We start from the raw sequence: 17,218 nt of genomic DNA, 5'->3' as shown, positions 1-17,218 counted from the left end.
CCTCTGCGATGTCCAGACTGGCCAAGAGTGTGTGGGAAAATGGCGCACTGACACAGAACACAAAAGTCCAAGTGTATCAAGCCTGTGTCCTCAGTACCTTGCTCTACGGCACCAAGGCCTGGACAACGTACGTCAGCCAAGAGCGATGTCTCAATTCATTCCATCTTCGCTGCCTCCGGAGAATCCTTGGCATCAGGTGGCAGGACCGTATCTCCAACACAGAAGTCCTCGAGGCGGCCAACATCCCCAGCTTATACACACTACTAAGCCAGCGGCGCCTGAGATGGCTTGGCCATGTGAGCCACATGGAAGATGGCAGGATCCCCAAGGACACATTGTACAGCGAGCTCGTCACTGGTACCAGACCCACCGGCTGTCCACGGTTCCGCTTTAAAGACGTCTGCAAACGTGACATGAAGTCCTGTGACATTGATCACAAGTCGTGGGAGTCAGTTGCCAGCGATCGCCAGAGCTGGCGGGCAACCATAAAGGCGGGGCTAAAGCGTGGCGAGTCGAAGAGACTTAGCAGTTGGCAGGAAAAAAGACAGAAGCGCAAGGGGAGAGCCAACTGCGTAACAGCCCCGACAACCAATTTTATCTGCAGCATCTGTGGGAGAGTCTCTCACTCTGGAATTGGCCTTTATAGCCACTCCAGTCGCTGCTGCACAAACCACTGACCACCTCCAGGCACTTACCCATTGTCTCTCGAGACAAGGAGGCCAAAGAAGAAGCAGAAGAAGGATCTTGTCGGATGGTTCCCTGAACAGATTACCAAAGTCATTTGACAGAATGCCTCATCAGCAGAATTTTCAAACAAGCACCAAGATGTAGCTTGGCTGGTGGTGAGAAGGGCCCTCCCCATCAAGATCCTTCTTGCATGCCCAGAATATCACCGCCTCTGCACACTGCCCTCGAGGTGGCTTAGGTGGGGAAGAGACTGTTGCCCACCTCCTTCTGGAATATGCCTTTGCAAAGTTGGTGTGGAAAGAGATGCATTGGTTTTTGTCAAGGTTCATCCTGGGCAGCTCTGTTACACAGGACTCTGTGCGCTACGAGCTGTTCCCATGGAAGCACACCCAGATAAACATCAACTGTTGCTGGAGGACCATCAACTCGGTGAAAGACGCACTTTGGTCTGCCCGAAACCTGCTGTTCTTCCAGAGCAAAGAGTTGTCCACGACCGAGTGTTACAGACTGGCACATTCCAAGGTCCAGGATTATGTGCTGAGGGACACACTAAAGCTTGGGGCAGCTGCTTCAAAGGCTCAATAGGGAAAGGTGTAAGATCCTCTCGCCATAGTATACCGAGGTGCTGGAACCCATGGAAAACCTCTCGGGCTGTATGCTGTAAATTGCAAATGTACATTGCATGTAAAATGGAATAGCGAAGGTTGTGAGGCAACTCACTTTCTGTATGGAAGGAAACTGATTTCTTCTGCACTTTCTGGAATGTCAAATTGGAACTGGTTTGTAATGTATTTTTTTTTTACAGATTTTTATGAATAAAGTATATTTTGAGAAAAAAAAGTTATTTCAAAAGACATGAACCGTTTCCCCGCCCCCCACCCAGGTTGCAAGAATTTCTGCAATTTGACCAATGGGAAAGGCGAATAGATAAACAGCGGCGGGAGCCGACCAATCGTCGAGTAGAATGTCTCCAGAAGCGCGATAATTGCCCAATCGGAGTCCGCGCTGTTGGATACCTACGGACCATTAACAGAACAACACAGTTCGTAGAGTAGCCAATTGGAAAACAAAGAGCTCCGCGCTGCCGACCAACCGGAGAGCTGCGGGTGGGGGCGGGGGGGGAGGAGAGCGGCCGGGCGCCCACTGCGCAGGCGCTTCGGCTCTCGCGTAGCAGACAACATGGCGGCAAACGGGGAAGCATGAGTTATCTCATTCAAAAGCAGCAAAATGGCTAGTAACAATATAAAGGTAAGGAAAGACAGGCATGGCAGTCCCGCGTCATGGAAAAGCGTAAACCCAAGTGGAAAATAAACAACTCGGCCGTCGGGAAAGATGAGAGACTTTCTTTCTCTTGAGGATGAGTTAAAAAAAAATCCATGAGGTTCAGGTTTAGGCCCCGGGGTATTTTCTTCAGCCTGACTCCCTTCAGTCGCAGAGTTTTAGCCTTGGGCCCACACGATGCTGTAGTTTCTGCCTATCCGAAAGAAATATACATAGGTATAACAACACACGCCCGTCCTGGTTCGTTACGTTCCACTCTTACTTATCTGAAATGCGCCGCGGCCCTGTTGCAGGCCATTTTATATATTTCGGCTGCGTTCCAAAATGTTCGGTTCAACAAGAAAACATTGGAAGAGATAAGGGGAGGGTGGGGGAGGGGCGCATGATGATTCATTCCAGCTTGTGCTGTGTGTGCCGCAGATCAACCGAGTGCCCCGTGGAATTTAATTGGAAAGAATTCGGGCATGCACTAGGACGGCAGGGACGATGCATGGTTTTATCATTGCACGCCAATGAAACAAAAACATCAGGATCCATTTGTGTTTGTGTCTCTGAACATGTATCTCTAATAGTGAAGAATGGTCAAAATGGATTCCGACATTTGGGGGTTCTGTTTTGCACGTGGTGTGAACGAAATACCTTAGTTATGTCTCAGTGCTATAGTACATCCATCGTACATTATTTTTAAATCTAATTTATTACACACTACAAATAATATGTTGTCTAATCGTGTGTGTGTGTTATACACTTCTTTAACATCTAGGAAGTTTGGTAACAGTGTTGAGCTAGTTCTGATTCGTGCAACGTTTTTTCCGAAGAAATCAAATTAGTGTTGGCAAAAAATGTCCAATACATTAAAAGGTTTAATATGTAAATTGTAATCATCAGCATCACTAATGTATAAACTTTATTTATATTAAAATGAAACCTGACATTAAATATTGTCAATTCAATGCTCAAAAAATGAATTAAGAGAAACTTTTTATGGCGAATATATTCAAAATTGTCAACTTAATTCAATTTCTCACTTTCAACTGTACATTTAGAAAAACGCTAACTCAGCAAAGCTTATTGGTTGTTAGTGAACCTTTTAAACTGGGCTTATTTTGAGCTTTTTGTTTTTATTTCAAGTTAATTTGTAGTCAACTGAAAGGTTTCATAAAGATCCTATTCATTATTGTGTAAGAAAGTTCTGAACTGAAATTCAACTGGAGGTATGCTGACTTTCTGATATTTCAGTTCATGCACTATATTTATATTTATAAAATGAAACCTGACATTAAATATTGTCAATTCAATGCTAAAAAAATGAATTAAGAGAAACTTTTTATGGTGAATATATTCAAAATTGTCAACTTAATTCAATTTCTCACTTTCAACATTACAAGTCCATGTATGCACTAGGTTTTATATACAGAAAATTACTTTTATTGGAGATTAGGATTCGTGGGGGCGAGGGATGACTGAGAATTGGTGAGGTGATGGATTGGGGCTTGATTACATCAGCTTGACGTAAATCACTGGGAGTAACTCAATTTTAGACTTTAAATTGGATATGTTGCTTTTTAAAATTTAAATTAATTTTTACTGTTAATCAGTGACCAATGTGCAATCAATATGGATTTTCAGCTGTAAAAAGGGCTAAAATTAGATTATGGAAAATTTGCAAAGGGAGTATCACTAATAGTTCTCACCACTTATCAATATCAGTTGCTTTTTAAAAAATACTTATGCTTGAGAATGCAACAGTTGAGGTTTTGGTATGCCTTGTAGCACTTATAAAGAAAATCTCCCAAAATAACATCCACAATATGGTATCATTGATTTCTGCAGTCATGAAAATGCTTTCCAATTAATATTTTTATTGAAAGTTCTTTCAATTTTTGCCCAGTTTTGTTTTTATTGCCAAAACTAAAATGCTAAATGGAAATTGAAACTCCACAGTGGTGGTACTTTGAAAACCAACGCATGTTACAACAATAATCCTTTTACATTTATACAGCATCTAAGATGCGTTGGGGATTGTTTTTTGCATACTGAAAAGCAAATTTGTCTTAAACCGACATTGCAAAAGATTGCTACCACAGCAGTCAGTTGGACTTAAAAACAAGAAATGCCGGAACCACTCAGCAGGTCTGGCAGCATCTGTGGAAAGAGAAGCAGAGTTAACGTTTCGGGTCAGTGACCTTTCTTCAGACTTGCTGGTTGGAATGCATCATGTAAAACCTTAAATTGGTCTTGGGCTCTAATTTAAACACGCATGACTTTTAATCAGCAAAACCTATTTTATGACAAAAATGCTTTCTAGATTGGCACTACCGTTTCTAGTTTCGTCCTATTTTAGCCAGCAGCAGATAATTTATGACATTACAGTAACCTAAGGCTACTGCTATATTCAAAGCAAGTTAATGCCAGAAATTGGATAAGTGCCAAACCCTCCACTTTAATATAAAAGCAAAATACTGCAGTTGCTGGAAATCTGAAATAAAAACAAAGTGCTGTAAATACTCAGCAGGTCAGGTTGCATCGGTGGAGAAAGAAGCAGAGTTAACGTTTCAGGTCTGTGACCTTTCATCAGGTGATGAAAGGTCACAATCCTGCACCGTTAATGCTACTCCTCCACTTTAATACTTTGTGTGAAAATGCTATAACAGATAGGGCAAGAATATAGATGTTGAGTGTTATGTGTTAAATGTCTGAATTATTTTCTTGCTTTATTAGTGGTTTGCTTTGGGTGGGGGTGAAATAAGCATACCTTAATTAGGAAATTGTTTTGTCTTTATATTTGTAAGTGTAAAAACAAGATTAAATATAATATTGCAGGATAAAGCCATCATTACAACTGTGAAACTGACAGCAGCTTCTGACGCCTGCACATACGCAGTTAAAGTGGAAATTCAGAAGTTGCTGTTGCTAATTCCTTGCCCTTCCACAGGATGTGCTGTTGAAGTCCCTGCAGACGGCAATCTTTAGGAATCTCTTGAACTGAATGAACTTCCCCTTCTACGCTGCAGCGTTGCTGTTAAAGCGCAAAAGTTACTCATTGAATGAGGTGTAATTGGGCTTTTAATGGATTACTAAGTCATAACTACAGCTGAACAACCTCTTTGGCCCTGAAAAACTCATTTTGCATTTGTAGAAAGTCAAATTTTGACTTTGATAATTCTGTTGGTTTTTTTAAAGTTTGCTTTCTATTTCAGCTTGTCCCTGATTCCCATGTGTATGTCCCAATCTTTATTTCACACTCAAATTTATAAAACACGAATGATGATGAATGCATTTAAGTACTTGGATTATTGTTTGAGAGAACTTTGAAATTCTGTCAAGTATACCCAATTTCAGAGCATTTATTTATGAATCAAAAAGAGCAGTGGTCCTAATACCGAGCCCTAGGGGATACCACTGTACAGTTCCCTCCAGTCTGAAAAACAACTGTTCACTATTTGCTGCTTTCTGTCTCTTAGCCAATTTTGTATCCAGAATACCACTGCCCCTTTAATCCCAGGGGCTTAAATGTTGCTTGCAAGTTATAACTATAGTTTATGAAACATCATGGGTAGAATGGACACGTCCTGTCCAAAGATCTTCCTGTTATGATTTTTTTGACATGCATCTGTCAATACTTACTGTTGTAAATTGCTGTGCCAACATTTCCAATTTTGAAATGTCAACTCATACAATGTAGTTTAAGGTTTCACCATTGGGTGGCTATTTGAGCAAATTGCTGAAGGTGCCCAATTCTGTACATTTTCTATCTGGTTATTATTCATGCTTGTCAACAATTTAGTAATATAGTAAAAGTCAAGTATATATTCACCTGCTGTGAATGCCTTAATTGCTGTAATGTTTATCCTGTCAAAATTAAACAGTATTTCCTTGAACTTGATGTGAGCACCATCATGAGGGGAGAAAACTACATATTGCTGAATAGTGATTAAATTGTTTATTTGCTAATTCCATAACATAACTGTTGAAGATGGTGTGTTTGAAATGTTTGTCTAGGCCTTTTCAGAGTCTGACTTGGACTATACAATATTCACAATGTGTTCAAGCTCCTGGTGCTTTGATTTTATTTGCATTGAGTTGAATTCAGAAAGCAAACAACTTTTTCAGGTGGAGTCAGTGTACTGCTAACCTGGTGCCATGGTTGCTTTGATTACCGTCTAAACCTGTCACCAAATATATGCTAAATTGCATTGTAGGCTCCACCATAGCAGCTGGAGTTGATGTAAATTTTGGTCAGTCTTAACTGTATGGTCTTTAGTTAACACCTCACTCACAGGCCAGTTATCAAGCCAAATAAGTTGAATGTGAATTAATTGAGGTATGTTTTGCACAGAACTGGAACTTTGCACAATTGTTAATTTGTGGGTGAGAGGGAGACACAATGTTGGTGCTGGAAGTAAACATCAGTGTCAGGGATCTTCTCCTGATATTTGCTGCTGCCTTTGTTCATGTTTTACTCTACATAATTTCAGGCTTCTTTTGTTTTCCAGTTCACACAAAAGTTAGCCACTTCTGCTGGCAGAAGTTTACCTGCATAGGAGCCCAGCTAAATATTTTTGGCTACTTGTAGGGGGATCAGCAGTAATTGCATTAAAACCTGGTCCTTCCCTTGTATCCACTGTGCAAACCATTTACAAAATTATGAGGAGCATCGATAGGTTAGATAAACTTTTTCCCTTAGCAGAGGGGTCAATAACCAGGGGGCATTGATGTAAGGTAAGGGGCAGGAGGTTTAGAGGGGATTTGAGGACAATTTCTTTCACCCTGAGGGCGAATGGAATCTGGAACGCACTGTCTGAAGAGGTGGTAGAGGCAGGAACCCTCACAACATTTAAGTAGTATTTAGATGAGCACTTGAAACGCCATAGCAGACAAGACTACGGGCCAAGTGCTGGAAAATGGGAGTAAAATAGTTTGGTGCTTGATGGTCAGTACGGACACAATGGGACTGTTTCTGTGCTGTATAACTCTGACTCAAAATAATTGCAAAATAAATTAACTACTGTTCTCATCAGCATAAATGTATGGATGTCAGTATTTTCACTTCAGTCTGATAGTGGTGCCTGTTACTTTTCACAGCTAATTCATGTTCGCAAGCATTATGTATAATGAAAACTGACATGAACAATTATTAAATTGCATGTATGCTAAAATTCATAATTGCACCATGACTTTGTTTTACAGAATGTGCATTTTTAAGAAATGGCATATTTTTCTTTAGCTTTGAGTAGCATTGGGTCACTTGGCACAGAAGTAACTTGCAAATGGAAAGTGGATATATACTTGAAAAGGAAAGATTTGCAGTGCTGTGGGGAAAGAATGGGTTAATATTTGGATATGTCTTTCAAAGAACTGGCACAAGCATGATGGGCTGATTGGCTACCTTCAGTGCTAGGGTTCTAAGTTTGGGAGTATTTTTCTTTCCCATAATTTTCCTTATTTCTCCGAATGTAACATTATTTGGGTCCTATTTGCTTGTTCAGGCAAACAGCATCTCACTTGAAGGAGATCAGGGAGTTTTTCAGGTATCCTGTCCAAGATTGTTCACTGAACTAACATTTTCCGAAAAAAATTAACCAGCCATTGATCTCATTGCTGTTTGAGAGGTCTCGGTGCGCACAAAATTTTATTTGCTTACACAAGCCACTGCACTTCAAAGTAATTCATTGGAATGAAATATATTTGAGATACAAGTTGCTGTATAGGTGGGTCTTTCTCTTGGCTAAATTGGCACTAATTGAGGATTGAAAGAGTTTTCTTTGTTAGTACGGCCTAACTACTTTTGGATAAACTCCCTAATACATGGGAGGGGCATCCTATAGAAAAATCTTCAATCAAGATGTCTTGACATCTGATACCACAGTGCTCATTTTAGGAAGCTAGGTACTAGGCTAGCTTTGACGAGTATATGATTAAAGTGATAGCATATTCACCACTGTCTGAGCTAAGGCTGACAATTTAAAATAACTTCCAATGGACAAACTTTCCTCTGGCCCACCTTGCCACCATTTGATAGACTGCCTGTGACACTGCAACAGACAGAAGGCTCAAGTGTATCGCATGGTAGCTGGCCTTGGACCAGCTGGATTGTGGTAGTACAGTGGTTATGGTACTAAGTTCGCAATGCAAAGGTCATGAATTTGAATTCCATCTTGCCAAGTTGTGAAATTGAATTCAATCAAGCTGGTTATTTGGGCTTGAAACTAGAAAAATGATTACAATCTGTGGAATTTGTCATAAATCATCCCTACTCACTGATCTGCATGTGACTCCTGTTCCTCACTTCGTACTTGACTTTTAATACCCGCTGAGATGCCTGGCAAGCCAGTGAGTTGCAAAATCAAGCTCCAAAATGAAGGTAGCTCACCTTTTCAAGACAACTAGGGATATGTAATAATGTGGCCTTGCCAGGGTCACCCACATCTGAAGGGGATATTAAAAATAGCAAATAGATTAACATGCCAGTTGTTGAAGGTGAAATATAACAATCAGATCAGAATTCTGAGATGTAAATATATCTTCAAACCTCCTGTTTGTTAATGTTGTCAATTGAATTGCATTTTAAAGAATGCTTAACAATATTGATTTTCATCGTCATTAAGAGAAAGGATGTATATTTTAGTGTTCGTGTTTGCATCAGACACTTTCGAATTAGTTTAGATTTAACAAATCTCTACTATGTTCCATCTGACTGCAGCTGTTCTATACCAGCTACCCATTATAACCTGAATAAGCTTAGTGCTGAATAATGGCCAATTTTTGTGCTTTGGATTTGTTCCGATTTGAAACTGGTTTGAAATGACTTCAGCTATAGCTTTAAGGAAAAAGACTTTAATCATGCCTGCCTGGGTTGGATTTTAACTTGGCTCCCAGAGATAAAAGAATGGTGTTAATGACCAACTGTCTTAGGTTTATATAGATAATTTAAATTTCAGGAATACTGAAAGATGTGCTAGATGATGGAAACTAACTGGGCTTGTAGCTTCTTAACCATCACATGAGCACAAACATACTTCATCATGTTCCTTAGTCTCTGCTAATGCAAACCGTTTGAAATCAGTGCCTAGTTTTCTAAAATTGCATGCAAACTTAAAGTAAATCTGCAATTTTGTGCAATTGCAACAGGGACATAATGTTTTGTGCAGTAACTGATAGTTGTGTAACTGAAAAAAACTGAAATTGAAAGGTAAGACAAATGTATAATTGTAAATAGGTGGACAAATTGCAACTTTATTTCACCTATATAAAAACAACTAATAAGTAAGGTTTTACCAATCTGCATCCAGCATAAACAAAAAGAGCTTTCCTACCTCGCATGAAACCATCTGTGCAATGGTGAAAAGGACCATTTTGCGAGTGAGTAAAGTCTCAATTTTCCTTCATTCATCAAAGACATGCATATTATCTTTTCAATATGCAGACAATATAGCAAGCTAGTTCATTCACATGGTCTTTGTTACTAATTTTAAAAAGGGCCTGTTCCTGTTTTTGTAAACATAATTGTTTTTTTAGTGCCTGATTTATGGAAGCCCATCACCATGTCTAAAGCAGTTTTAATGTTGCAGTAGTGCAGAAGGACCTCATATCCAATATCAAAGTAGTCAGATTTGCTAAAGCATGGCAGATGGGGAGACGACTTGTTTTTGGGTAGGTTTTTCTGGCTGTGCGCGATCTGCAGAGCATCTCAACTAGAATATCATTAGCTTCAATTTAAGAACCTTTAAACTATGCTGCAGAGAAGTACACAGAATATATACCATTGTAGGTTAGTACTTGAATAAGGATGAAAGCTTCCTCTCTTTTGTGAAACTGGTAAAACAACGTAAGTTTTTAAATTTCCATTTTTGAAGGGAAAATCAAAAATTAGAGCTGTAACAATTTTTTCCTTCAGGGGTAGGAGATCCTTGGGTTTCAGTGCATTTTACAATTAAAATGTCTGTTTTGGGGCAAAAGGAGGTAATGAAAGAACTTGCATTCATATTCCATCATATTACACCTTATTACAACTTGGCATGCCTCAAAATGCTTTATAACCAGTGGATTACTTTCTTGATGCAACCACTGCTATGTAGGCTAGCATGGGAGCTAATGTGTGCTGTGCCAGCTACCGCATACTGCCAGTTGGAGTTAAGTTTGCATTGTATGTATTGTGTGAATGACCAGGACACTGTTTTGAACTCTGTCATAAGGTCCCAGGTTCAGTTTTTGATTTTTACTGAGTTAACTGATCTTGGTCATGGAACTAGTTGAACTACAATAGTGCTTTGTGTAAGGTTACTTGGGTACACTGCACTCCATTCCCTCATGATATGTGAAAATATGTTTGCAAATTAATGTTATCCATTCTTATCTAGTGAAATTTCTCACAACTGGTCTTGTCCCATGGTTTCTCTTCATAGCTGCATTACTGCTTTTGTGCTGTATCATGAAGTGAAAGTGATTGGTGTGTAGCCAATAGCCCAGAACTACTGGATGAAACAATATTACTCAATCTACAGCTGAAAAATTGATATCTGAATCTTGTTTACATTGAAGGGGATGAACTATAGAGCCAGTGACATTTGGTTTGTTTTAATGCTGCTTTTGTTTTGAATTACGCTTAAGCTTTTCAGAAATGGGGACTATTGATCAATTTTACACACCAATTTAACAAAATTTAAGTTTTCACTTCATGCTTTTCAATATTCTGGTTTTGAACTTTAAGCAGTTTGTTGGAGAATGGTCTCTATTTTCAGGATATTCAACAGTAAGTGCTTTAAAACTTTTTAAATCCTCAAAATATGAACTGAGAGACTTGTTTTTTTTTATTAATCAGACTCCATTATGCACAACAAAATAAAGTGAGTGACTAGTACAAATTTTTTGTATTTCATTGATTGGATTCCACAAATCTACAACCATGTGCTGGAGAATGACTGAGTTATGGTTTCAGGATAGACGATTGTGTAAGTGACAGCTGGACATAATGAGTAATCACAATTTAAGCATGTGTTTAGGAACATAGATTCCTTTCCACTGTCTTTCCCTTTCTGTTTGTAGGTAATTTTTTTGTGGACTGCTGATTGTTTCCCTGGATTTGCGATGTGCAAACCAAATCAGCAGAGTACAATGGCTAATAACATCATACAGTCTTAGTTATTGGGCCAGTCAAAAGTCAACATGTACAACACTATATGTTAAGATCTTATTTCACAGAGATGGCTGAAGATCAGTATGCTAATTTGCAGTGGCTAATTTACCATTTTGTACATCAACATAACCTCCATAATTATGTAAGCAGTCTTCTGCAGTCTTTCCTGTGATCTCTTACAGTGGTTAATGTAGGATGAAAGTGCTCCTATTTTGTCCATAGTGTGTTTGAATTGGTAATATCACCAACAGTTTAATGGTTCACACAAGCATATTGTGCAGTTTTGATAAACCGGTTTGCATTTGGTGATTTCCCAAAGCAGTCCAATCTGCATAGATCTTAAAATGGTGTTCGGTATGGTTAATAAGTCGATTTGTGATAAAATGAACTTGGTGTGTTTTGATCAGACTTGTTAGACAGGACATTTGCACGTTTGTGCTGTGTAATACATTCCAAGCTGAGTGGTTCTTAGTCAACAAGATAATGCTTTGAGGCTGAAGCCTTGTTTTAGGACTATTAGGATTCTAAATTTCTCTGTCTAGGCATATATGGGCATCTAGGAAGGCAAGGGCAGATGAGTGACCCACTCCCAGGCTGTCAATAATTACAAGCATTAATATTGGTTGTACCATTTTTTCCATGTTGGGTGGAAATTACCAAGCAGTAAGGTATGCATATTACTTTGTTCTAATCTCTGTAGTTATCTGCAGATTAGAAGAATGTGAGTGCCTCCTAATGGAATTCACTAATGTGAAATTGAGCCATTTTGTCCAGGAAGATATCTTAGTCTTGCTAAATCAGCTGAGCTCATCCAAAGTGGCATTAGGCATGGTGCAATTGGTCTTGGAACTCCTGGGCTAGAGTTGAAGCATGCAAGGGTGGGGGTGCAAAAATATCCAAGATTTTGCCAACGGCCTCTGCCACAAACTCTGTGCCCTGATGGTTGATTTATTTTCCCCTCCTGGTCACTGTTTGGGGCTGAAACAGATTGTTTGCAACCTTGCCTGCTATCTGACCTTGAGCTGAGCTTCTGGCGGCACATCCTCTCCACTATCAAGACTGCCTAATTCCACCTTTGCAACATCGTCCTTCCCTGCTCCTGCCTTAGCCCATCTGCTGCTGAAAACTTCAGCCGTGTTTTTGTTAACTCCAGACTCGACGACTCAAATGTTCACCTGGCCAGCTTTCCATCGTCCACCCTCCATTAATGAGCTCATCTAATTTTGCCGCTCATATCCTAACCGACATCAAGTCCTGCTCACCCATCACATTGGGTTCTAGTCCATCAACGCCTCGATTCTAAGCTTCCATTCTCATGTTCAAATTCCTCTGCGGCCTTGTCTGTCCCTATCCCATGTCTCTTTCAGCCTGACAATCCTCCCAAGAATACTGCATTCCTCCAACTCTGGTCTTTTATGAACACTGAACTTCCTGCACCCCACTCTTGGTGGCTGTATGTTCAACTTTCTAAACCCTAAGCTCTGGAATTGTATCCCTTCTCCACCTTTCCTCCTTTCAAGATACTCTATAAAACCTACCTCTTTGACAAATCTTTTACTCACCTATCCAATTATCTTCTCCTTTGGCTTGATACTTTTTATGCTCCGAAGTGACCTGGAACATTTTCCTACATAGGTCAGTGAGCTCGGGTGATGGGTGAGCAGGATTTGATGCTGGTTAGGAATTGAGCAGCAGAATTAGATGAGCTCATTGGTGGAGGGTGGGAGGTGGAAAGCCAGCCAGGAGAATATTTGTATAGTCCAGTCTGGAGATAACAAAAGCAGATGGGCTGAGGCAGGAGCAGGGTTGGCTAATGTTATGAAGGTGGAATTAGGCAGTCTTGGTGATGGAGAGGATGATGCCTTCAGAAGCTTGGCTCAAGGTCAAATAGGACACTTGGGTTCAACCTGCGACAGGGCCCTGGGAGGGGGGTGTAGAATCAGTGGTCAGGGAATGGAGTTTGTGCAGGGGCCAACGACAAAATCCTCCCTCCATCCTTGCATTCTTCAACTCTCGCTTAGGAGTTCCAAGGCCAGTTGGATCATGCCTATTGCCATGTTTTCCCATGGTAAAGTTGCTATTTAAATCCAAGTTGTCTTTTTAATTATTTTGTGTTTACTTTTCACAGGCAGTTCCTATACATTTTAGCGTGTATAAAATTGGGATTCTGAATTATGCTTTTTTGAAATGATCATAGTTACATTGAAATGTACTGGCATTGTGCATGCCAGTAATTAAATGCTTACAATAACTCTAAATGGCTGTATAGCCCATTTCCAAAAATTAAGGAATAAAAGAATAGTCTTAATCGCAGATGCTTCTAACTGTTTCAATCGTGATCATCTATCACTTGAAATCTTTTGTCCTTAAATCTGTATATGAATGACCATTCAAATTGACATGATTGGGTCTTAGTACTTAACCTGGGTACAGGTCTGCAGGATGTGACAGCCATTTTATACCTTATCCAAGAAGCAACTCTGTGAACTTGGGTCATGGGATGTTTGGTATTAATGGATGCCATTGTGGGGGAGTTTAGTCTTACCTGATGGCCTCACATATATTGTTTTGGGAGAAGGAGGGTTATTGAATAGTGAGGAGAAATAGCAAGCCTGACTTGTATTCCTCTTCCCAGTTCCAAATTAAAGTATAGGATGATTACCATATTTTGGCCGAGCGAGCTGATGTGCATTGTGGACAACAGATAGAAATCTGTGACCTTCCAGATCTATGTGGCTGTCTTATTTAACCACTGAGTCTCTGGTACTCGTGTTCTGGAAATATTTATTTAGCAAAAAAAATGTAGATTTTTTTTAATTTTTAGTTATTTTTATTTAAATTATTTTCTTGTCCCTAATTGAAAAAATTTTGGTGGGAAAGTACTTAACTTCTGCCATTTAGTGTTTCTCAAGTGTACTGGTACAATGCTATACATGGGAACCAGTTGGCTTCCTGGGTCTTGCAGAATTTGCATTGCATAGAAAAATCCAAATTGTCTAACTTTAATGTCAGGACTCTTCATAAATTTGTTCATTTAGAATTGAATACACAGCCGCTCGTGCTTTGTGAACCAAATGAACCACACACAAAAGTGCATTTCATTGTTTTTTTTAATCCTGCACTTTATTTGTCCTGTACTTAAATTGACTGCAAATTGCAACTAATGCTTTACTTGCACTATAAAATCCCTGTAATTTGATAGCTTTGCTGTCTTAATTATTCTGATGTCAGGGAGGTTTAGCAAATCCAGACTTGGCCTTCACTCCCCGGAACTCTTTCGTCTCCAGTGCTAGCTTGGCTCAGTGCCTACTTGCCTCCGAATCAAAGTTGTGGGTTCAAGTGCATAATCTAGGCTAACACTTGATAAGTGTTGAATTAAATATTGTGAATGCAGGATTTATGAATGATTTCTTTGCATTACTGATTTTCTGTCACAAAATGTGGGGCTGCCAATGACTATTGTCAAAACTCAAGCCGTGTTATTACAATGAAAGGTACTGCACATATTCTAGCATCTTGGCTTTTTTTTCTTTTGCTTCAGTTTTAAATCCTTTTGAAATGTTGAGTAAATTGGAGTTTTTTGTCATGGCCTAATCTCCAGCACTTCTAGTTCTTTGGGCAGACATTAACTACGATGATGGTCATTATGGAACAGAAGGAGGCCATTTGGCCCATCGAGCCCATGCTGGTATCTTCATGCAGTGAGATGGGTGCTAAGAAATATGATTTTTGATCATTTTGCTGCTTTTCCTATAGGTGTTTAAGGATGCATTGAAAAATCTAAGATTTATAGAAACTCATGAAGGTAGTTTGAGATGTGAGCGCTCGAAAAATGGGGAGACACTGGCAAAAGGAAAACTTTAGTTTGCTGAAAGTTGAGAGGACTTGCAAACTAAATTTAAAAAATGGCAATTAGCTGGATTATGTACAGTACCATTTATTGTGCAAAGTATGTAATATATATGAATATCGCTATGCCGATTAATGTATATTAATATATTAACTTCCCTTTGGTTTTCCCTGAAATATAACAATTTACCACTCTCATACCTGTAATTGGCCACTATATGGTGTATGAACAATGAGTCAGCTTGGAATTATCTTTCCTTCCCATTCATGTATGACTTCTTCAGCCACCATGTTCTTCGGCCTGCTTTGTGTATATGTTGCCATTTAAGGCGTGGGTTAAAACTTCCTTTGGATGGTGCACTCAGCTTCCAGCAGCACACTAAAGTTTCTTCATCTTACTGTTTTGCTCCTGTCAGTAAAGTAAATGTGTGCTGACATACTTTGTTCTAGTGATCATTTCAGATTTGCAAGTTGATTTATTTAAATATTCATGCAATATTTTAATTAATGACTCGATGGAAATATTACCTACTTTGGAACGTTCTTCTCAAGCAGTACCTTGAAATGTAACTTGCAGTTCAGTAGACGTTTTTCATCTTGTGCCTATGCAAGCTGAATGCCTCTGTCCACACTATTGTGCATTTTGGCTGCCACACTGAACACCGAGCATGTTACTTCTGCACCTCTCTGATCCTTGGATCATAGGAAATAGGAGCAGGAGTAGGCCATTCGGCCTGTCGAGTCTGCTCCGACATTCAAACAGATCATGACTGATCATCTACCTCTATGCCATTTTTCCCAACTATCCCCATATCCCTTGATGTTAGTAGTGTTCAGAAATCTATCGATTTCTGTCTTGAACGTGCTCAATGATTTCGCTTCCACAGCCCTCTGGGGTAGAGAATTCTAAAGATTCACCATCCTCTGAGTAATGAAATTCCTCCTTGTCTCAGTCTTAAATGGCTTGCCCCTTATTCTGAGACTCTGTCCCCTTGCTCTAGACTCACCAGCCAGAGGAAACATCCTATCCACATCTACCATGTCACGCCCTGTAAAAAATTTTGTAAATTTCAATAAGATCACCCCTCATTCTTAGAAATTCTAGAGAATATAGATAAGACAATCCCACCATCCCAGAAGTTAGTCTGGTGAATCTCTGTTACACTCCCTTTATGGCAAGTATACCCTTCCTTAGATGAGACCAAAACTGTACACAATACTGCAGGTGTGGTCTCACTAAGGCTTTATACAATTGAAGCAATACATCTTTACTCTTGTACTCAAATCCCTTTGCAATGAAGGCCAACATACCATTTGCTGCCTTAATTGCTTGCTGCACCTGCATACCAGCTTTTAGTGACTCATGAACAAGGAAAGCCAGGTCTATTTGGACATCACCACTTCCCAACCCCTCTCCCTTTAAGAAATACTCTCTGTTTTTTTTTCTACCAAAGTCTCTTCACACTTGGATTATATTCCATCTGCTTTGCTCTTTCCCATTCACTAAGTCTGTCCGAATCCCCTTGAAACCTCCTTGCATCCTTCTCACAATATTCCCTCCTAGTTTTGTCATCTGCAAATTTGGAAATATTACAATTGGTCCCCTTTTCCAAATCATTTATATAGATTGTAAACAGCTGTGGCCTAAGCACTGATCCTTGTGGTACCCCACTAGTAACAGCCTGCCATCCTGAGAATGACCCATTTTTCCCCCACTCTCTGCTTTCTGTCTGTTAACCAATTCTCAGTTCATTGCGGTATATTACCCCCAATACTATGTGCTTTACTTTTGTCTACTAATCTGTGTGGGACCTTCATCAAAAGCGTTCTGAAAATCCAAATACACCACATCTACTGGTTCTCCTTTATCTCTGCTACAAGTAACATTCTCAAAAAAACTCAACATATTTGTCAAACATATAATTTCCCTTTCACAAATCCATGTTGACTCTGCCCAATGATATTTTCTAAGTGTCCATTTATCTCAATCTTCATAATAGATTCTAACATTTTCCCTACTACTGACGTCAAACTAACAGGTCTGTAGTTCTCAGCTTTCTCTCTCTCTCTCTCTCCCTTCTTAAATAGTGGGGTTACATTTGCTACTTTCCAGTCTGCAGGAATCCAGAATCTACAGAATTTTGAAAGATAGCCACCAATGCACCCATTATCTATATCCACCTCTTTCAGTACGCTGGGATGTAGCTCATCTGGTCCAGGGGATTTATCAACTTTCAATCCAATTAATTTTTCGAGTTACTTTCA

The 17,218-nt window shown here is 39.6% G+C and overlaps 1 protein-coding gene across 2 annotated transcripts in view; it reads left to right on the top strand.

Annotated features, from left to right (window-relative positions):
- The first annotated feature begins 1,826 nt into the window (after nt 1-1,826).
- usp10 (ubiquitin specific peptidase 10) overlaps nt 1,827-17,218 on the top strand; it is an 83,245-nt gene continuing 67,853 nt past the window's right edge. For both annotated transcript variants that reach the window (XM_068049141.1, XM_068049140.1), the window contains exon 1: nt 1,827-1,935. In XM_068049141.1, the coding sequence (XP_067905242.1) occupies nt 1,915-1,935 (21 nt within the window). In that variant the 5' untranslated portion in view covers nt 1,827-1,914. The remainder of the gene's footprint in view (nt 1,936-17,218) is intronic.

This window comes from Heterodontus francisci, chromosome 17 (genome assembly GCF_036365525.1).
Source record: "Heterodontus francisci isolate sHetFra1 chromosome 17, sHetFra1.hap1, whole genome shotgun sequence".
Taxonomy (NCBI): Eukaryota; Metazoa; Chordata; class Chondrichthyes; order Heterodontiformes; family Heterodontidae; genus Heterodontus; species Heterodontus francisci.
The sequence above is the reverse complement of the archived record's forward strand: the minus strand, read 5'-3'. Positions and strand labels throughout refer to the sequence as shown.